General features: G+C 43.6%; 1 protein-coding gene across 1 annotated transcript; it reads right to left on the bottom strand.

Annotated features, from left to right (window-relative positions):
- Nucleotides 1–4607: 4607 nt before the first annotated feature.
- LOC123762405 (saposin-like protein 11) lies at nucleotides 4608–5729 on the bottom strand. The gene has a single exon (XM_045748919.1). The coding sequence runs from the start codon at nucleotides 5727–5729 to the stop codon at nucleotides 4608–4610; it is 1122 nt and encodes a 373-aa protein (XP_045604875.1).
- Between the last annotated feature and the right edge of the window lie 1644 nt (nucleotides 5730–7373).

Raw genomic sequence — 7373 nt, 5'->3', positions numbered from 1 at the left:
CAGATCACGTTTGAAAAATTGCGTAGAGGCCTCGAAGAAAATCATGATTGATTTCTTTGCAGATCATTTAACCTAAGGTTGAATAGAATGGTGGATGGTAGTGAATGTTGGGGGGTGTTTGAAGGGGCTGGATGGTGTTAGGGTGACGCGGGCCCCTACTTTGCCCGTCCCAGTATTAGTCTTTCTGCCCCAAGATTGATTTATGGCGGCGGGGGGGGGGGGGGGGGGGCTCTCCCTATCTGTGGCTTGGTCTCCTGTGCACCGTCCTTTTTAACCTCATGCTCTCCGGAATCTGCATAATTTCTCACTCTCTCTGGATGTCTTGCTCCGAGTCTTGTTAGCTCTTCTTGACTCTCTCTGGTTCTCTGTTGCTCTCTCTCACTGGTCGCCTTGATGCAGGTTGTGTCCGCTTAACCTGTTTACCATCGCTCAATATAACAGCCCCGCTGTTTGATCGTCGGCCTCTGCGTCGACCTAATAAGGTCAGTAATATGGAGTGTGAGCAACACCAAAAGCCCTTTTGAAGCTCAGGCAGTCGTACTGTGTTCCATATATTATTTTATGACGGAAAATCTTATGAGACGTCATTCAAGGAGGATTTTTGTATAAATTACTCATACTTCAATGCAGAATTTTGTAACACTAGAAATTAGGAAGTTGGCAATATTCATAGGGATGAGTGCTGCTAAGTATACTTTAACTCATAGGGATAGGACAGGCTCTATTTTGTGCTGTGTCAGGTATGACGAGCTCTATTTTGTCTCTATTATGAGAGAGAAGGGGGGGGGGTCAACATGAGAGAGGAGGGTCAACGAGAGAGGGGTCAACGTGAGAGAGAAGGGGGGTCAACATGAGAAAGTGGGGGTCAACATGAGATAGGGGGGTCAATATGAGACGGGGGTCAACATGAGATAGGGGGGTCAATATGAGACGGGGGTCAACATGAGAGAGAGGGGGGTCAATTGTGGTGGATCAACCACCAGTTCCATCAACCACCACTTCCATCAACCACCACTTCCATCAATCATCACTTCCATCAACCATCACCTCCATCAAACATCACCTCCATCAACCACGACAGCCTACCTACCTACTCCTTTCTCGACCTCCTCCTCCTCCTTCCTCCTCGACCTCCTCTTTCCTCCTCGACCTCCTCCTCCTTCCTCCTCGACCTCTTCCTTCCTCCTCGACCTCCTCTTTCCTCCTCGACCTCCTCCTCCCTCCTTGACCTCCTCCTCCCTCCTTGACCTCCTTCTCGACCGTCACCCTCCTTCATCGTCGCCCTCCTTTTTGTGCCTTCCGTATTTTTTTTTTTGCGGTACCGTGCACAGGGGTGAAGAGTAAGCTAGCCGCCTCCGCCGGCCAACCCAAGCCCAGCCATCACCAACGCCCCTACACCACCCAACCCATCCACCCCTACCCAACCCAGCCATCACATCACTGCCACCAACCATGTCTTCTGTTCTCAAGTAAAAAGGAATAAAATCGTTGATGGAGATGAAAAAACTTTTGATCCGTGACGGACGCAACAGTTAAAAAGAACCTGAAAAGGGAGGATTTCGGCCGATTGAACCCGAGGAAAGCGCCAATTTGGAGAGCAAGAATATGAATACAAAAGCGGATATCTATTGACCCTGGTGTCTTATTCTTACTAGGAGGGAGGAGAGCACAGAGAAATGCCACTCTCTGGAGTTTTGGCAAGGTGGACGTGCAGTACATCTATTGTGTATATTTTGAATCAAACTCATTATGACATTAAAGAACACAACACATTCGAGGAAATCTTTTGAGTTCCCACCAATGCAGGTACATATTCTCTTCTGTTGCTATCCCCCATTTTTGTGCTTTATGTAACATAAAGAAAGATTACATGTCGAGTATTGCAATATGTTATCAAAGGCTGTGAATCAATTCTAACTCCTCGGACTCAAGTCAGGAACCTTGGATAGAGCTGGCGATTGCCGTCTCGATTGCCACACTGAGGCGCCGAACCTGGAACTGGCAGTCTTCGAATCTCTTATAGTGACGATGATCTTAGAACCCAGTTCTTCGAGAAAGGTCTTGGTACACATGTTGCTTTTGTGGTGCTTTAAGCTTGGAAACGTGTCGAGTCAGGAAGTGCTTAGCAGCCCCCACTCATGCCAACTTGTTCATACAATATACTCGTATTTTAGTTAGAAAACTTAAGGCTCACATTCGTGCATTATGGTTTCCTCCTTTGTAAGGATTTGAAGTCTTACTGTTAGCTATAGTTTTTTTTAAGTGCGTAATGTCACTTAAAAATTCCTCTTCCTTGACGACATTGTTCCATCTATGATCATATGTTTTTGAACAAATCCACAAGGACCGTGACGAGGATCCTCGTCACGGCCCTTGTGGATTTGTTCATTTGATGCATCACGTTGGTGTGATCTCTGTGTGTAATCATATGTTTTTGTTCTTAACCTTAATGTTATTATCTATGAACCTTTATTTCCCGGTGTTGATTCTCCGTGTGTCAGTCACCACACCCTTTACACGTGTGTGTTGATATTACCACCTTATGTCTCAAGCGTCACCATCCTGCTCCCTCAACATTCTCTTAAGCACAACGCAAACAATAGTTATCCATCTTTTTTATTAGCTGAAGCCTCTTGTCTCTCGTTTCTTCTTAGTATTTTTAAACCTAAACCCTGCTGTTTAACTTGCCCCTTAATCCTCCGCCCCAGTCTCGCCTTCCACCGTCTCGTCTGAAATTCCAATTGTCGTATGCAAATGAGCAAAGATAGGTTGTAGATTACTTTCTTTAGTTTTTCATTTCCCATGTAATTTGAAATTTAGACAAAGGCCATGCAAAATATATCCTTCCAAAAAGCAGTGATAGCACGGAATGAAAGTTAAGAAAGCAGCCACTTTAATGAAAGTCTGACATTATTATTCAGCCCAGCTGTAGGACCTCCTTCATCTGAATTGTAGATACCAAGCTAGGTCTGCCTCAGACAGGTTGTTTATGAGAGGAAAGCCAGAGTTAAGAACCACCGTCACTGTTGTAGGGAGCGTCGTCCGCATCATGTGTTGTTGCTTGCGCTCAGCAGAGCACAGCTGTGTTTAGTAAACATGGAATTTCATAAGAACGTAAGATGAATGATTGCTTGCCTCTTTTCAAACGTAGATTCGATTATGACAAGCTGTTTTCTGAGCTGTACACTGAGCTGTTTTCAGTGATTCCCACCGAGGCCCCTTTCCTTTTCTCATCTAGAGGTTTCAGGGCAGCGTTATCAATACATTAATTCTGATCCATATTGTTGTGTCTCACACGCAAGGTTTGTATTTTCATTCATGTAATAGTATTTATCAACTTTCGACCATTCATGAAGCTTGTCTAATTCAGACAGCGTTATGTTCGTTCCGCTTCTCACTTTCCGTAAATATTTGTATCAGCTAATAACTGACTTAAGGTGCTTGTGGGGTTGATATCAATGTCACGCTGCAGATTATGAATGGGATTAGCTCTAAATTTGATGCTTATTTAACTTCGCTCATATTATTTTACTGGATCCACTCCACATAGGATGACTGTTCTGTGCTAGCCCTATTGTTTATCCATTGGAGTAGTGTTCCAGTTCTTCAGTGTGCTTTACCGTCCGCACCGCATCAATGAGCACGTAACAAACCTGTTGCAATAAATATAACTTTGCTTTCATTCTGTTGAAAACTTGTAGCAGCTTTTGTGAAGGCAGATCTATAATAAATTAATGTCTATTCTCCTCAGATGAAGAGGCTCTTGAAAGCATTAATCTTACTTATAGACTGCTATATTACGGACATATAAATTTATAAGTGTGTAATAATTTAGTAGGTTATTCGCGCCAAGAACTTCCCCTCGAGTCGCGAACAAGATAAAATGACCTCGAAATGCATTTTAACCCTAAATCAGATGCTAGTTATTTAAAGTGCCTTCGTTAAATAATATATATAAAGATACAGAAAGCCTGAGAATTGATGCTCATTCTGAGAAAATAGGTCATATAATTATCCTAGGTAGGTAAATGTGGCAACGAGTCCTCACAACAGATCAGTTGTGCGCTAGGGTCACAAGCGTACAAACTGAACGTTTTTAATATAAAATCATTGGACTTTAATGTGTTTTGGGGGCTAACGAGAATCTGGGATCTTAAATAAGTTGTGTTATAAGTTCGTTAGCTTTGTTGGCTAGAACATTTATATTGTACGTTGACCAGACCACACACTAGAAGGTGAAGGGACGACGACGTTTTGGTCCGTCCTGGACCATTCTCAAGTCCATTCTCACAATCGACTTGAGAATGGTCCAGGACGGACCGAAACGTCGTCGTCCCTTCACCTTCTAGTGTGGTCTGGTCAACATACTTCAGCCATGTTATTGTGACTCATTGCCTGCATATGTATATTGTACGTCTGGAAAATGATGAAGATTGAATGACAAGTTCTGTGTCGCGTAGACTGAATGTCAGACGAGTCGGGTAAATGCCTTACATTTATAATTTCCGTTGTTTAATATAGATTAAGGGAGGACAGGTAGAAGGAAAAGAAGAGAGGGAGGGAAGATCCATGGCCTGATAAAGATGAAAATGGGTACCGAAATTAGATTACCGTGAAGGAAGAATTACGATCCACGTTTTTATATCGGCAGAGAAGTACGGCATGTAACTTGGTGTTGGGGATGAGCATGGGGTAACAGTGATGGGGATGAACATGGGGTAACAGTGATGGGGATGAGCATGGGGTAACAGAGATGAGGATGAGCATGGGGTAACAGAGATGAGGATGAGCATGGGGTAACAGTGATGGGGATGAGCATGGGGTAACAGTGATGGGGATGAGCATGGGGTAACAGAGATGAGGATGAGCATGGGGTAACAGAGATGAGGATGAGCATGGGGTAACAGTGATGGGGATGAGCATGGGGTAACAGTGATGGGGATGAACATGGGGTAACAGTGATGGGGATGAGCATGGGGTAACAGTGATAGGGATGAGCATGGGGTAACAGTGATGGGGATGAGCATGGGGTAACAGTGATGGGGATGAGCATGGGGTAACAGTGATGGGGATGAACATGGGGTAACAGTGATGGGGATGAGCATGGGGTAACAGTGATAGGGATGAGCATGGGGTAACAGTGATGGGGATGAACATGGGGTAACAGTGATGGGGATGAGCATGGGGTAACAGAGATGAGGATGAGCATGGGGTAACAGAGATGAGGATGAGCATGGGGTAACAGTGATGGGGATGAGCATGGGGTAACAGTGATGGGGATGAACATGGGGTAACAGTGATGGGGATGAGCATGGGGTAACAGAGATGAGGATGAGCATGGGGTAACAGAGATGAGGATGAGCATGGGGTAACAGTGATGGGGATGAGCATGGGGTAACAGTGATGGGGATGAACATGGGGTAACAGTGATGGGGATGAGCATGGGGTAACAGTGATAGGGATGAGCATGGGGTAACAGTGATGGGGATGAGCATGGGGTAACAGTGATGGGGATGAGCATGGGGTAACAGTGATGGGGATGAACATGGGGTAACAGTGATGGGGATGAGCATGGGGTAACAGTGATAGGGATGAGCATGGGGTAACAGTGATGGGGATGAGCATGGGGTAACAGTGATGGGGATGAGCATGGGGTAACAGTGATGGGGATGAGCATGGGGTAACAGTGATGGGGATGAGCATGGGGTAACAGTGATGGGGATGAGCATGGGGTAACAGTGATGGGGATGAGCATGGGGTAACAGTGATGGGGATGAGCATGGGGTAACGGGAGCCGCGGGAAAGGGTTGAGTGATGTTGGTCTACAGAAAGGACAAATCCTTGGCAGATTTGCAAGTTCCTGTTTTTTTCTTGGGGTTCTCTTACCTTTTGGATCCTTACGCACACGCGGGTGCGTGTCTGAATTCATGTGCGTATGTATTTCACAAAAAAGTTTCTTAGTGCCTTTTTGATTCTCAACAATATAAATTAATTATCACAAAACCTAATTTTAATCATTTTTAATTGTATCGCGCCATAGTGTCACGTAAGACTGACGAAACTGTCATTCAAGAGTTTCGTGACTGTAGACGTCAGGTTTGGTTCCACTGAGTGATATCCACTTTCCTGGGAGCCAGTTGTAGTTAATGACGCGTCTGGTAGTGTGAGCGTGTTGTATATCACCGGTATTGTGGTATCTGTCATTCCCTTGCACTAGTGAGTAGTGTTCATCTCTTAGCCTGTGTAGTTACCTGATAACTAGCTTAGTGTGGAGGACGTAGTCTCTATTTATTAGCTAGTTCGGGTCCCCTTGTAAGACCCTGAGTGGGGTAGAGGGCTGATCTCTTTCTAGTACATAGTTTTGTGAGATTATTATTATTATTGACGAGGTTAGATATTATGAGTTGGGCGAATGTTGTAGGTGTGCTTCGATAGTGTGGATGTTATGAATATTGTAGGTTGTTGTTTATATTGTAGGTATCACGAATATCACAGGTTGCAGTGGATATTGTTGGTGTGACGGGTTTTGCGTGTTGTTGAAATGGTGATTGTTGTGGATGATAATAATGTTGTATGTAATGTGCATCAATTAAATATTTTTTTATTATTGTTGGTATTGTAACATGAAAGACACTGGATGTTATGGATATTGAAGAAACGGTAAGTGAGTGCGTGCGAAATGTACTAAATACTTCAGATACTGTAGACGGAGTGAGCATTATAAATCTTGGCTACGACATTGTGAGGTGTTGAGTTTGGATACGTCTAAAGCCTCTCTAGGAGGCAAAATATTATTGTTCAACGTATTTAAAGTCCTTTTTCGTGTAGTGCCTTTGACTATTGTCATTCAGCTTCGATTTGGCTAAAGGTTCGAACATGTCAGAAAATGGTCAATTACAGCTTCAACTTCTACACTTTCTGTTGTACTTTTCGCTGCTACTGCCAATATGAAATGTTTTTGACTTTCATCCGTACACGTGCTGACCTCGCTGCGTGTCTGGCATAATTAGTCTGCCAATGTTAACCTAAACTTTTGTGGTCACTTTGTTGTGCCACCTGGCCAGAAACACTGCATAATAATTTAATATTTACATGCTGATCAGGCGTAACCCCATTAAAGTGGTAAAGTTTGGCCCTACCTATTACTAAAAAACATTATAGATAATCTTCTCTGACGAACTTTCAGGTTTCTCGTTCTTTGTGACATATATGAGGAGCTAACAAAAGTATTTTAATTGTTTTAATAGTTTGTATACGACACTCACCTAAAGAATCAAACATTTTAGAACTTTTTAATTATTAGTGATTGTTAGTGATTCCTAAGTGTAAAGAAACCAGTGAATTTCACAAGTTTAGGTTGTGTTATTGGAAAG

This window comes from Procambarus clarkii, chromosome 2, assembly GCF_040958095.1.
Source record: "Procambarus clarkii isolate CNS0578487 chromosome 2, FALCON_Pclarkii_2.0, whole genome shotgun sequence".
In the NCBI taxonomy this organism is placed as follows: Eukaryota; Metazoa; Arthropoda; class Malacostraca; order Decapoda; family Cambaridae; genus Procambarus; species Procambarus clarkii.
This window is presented reverse-complemented; position numbering and strand designations above follow the sequence as displayed.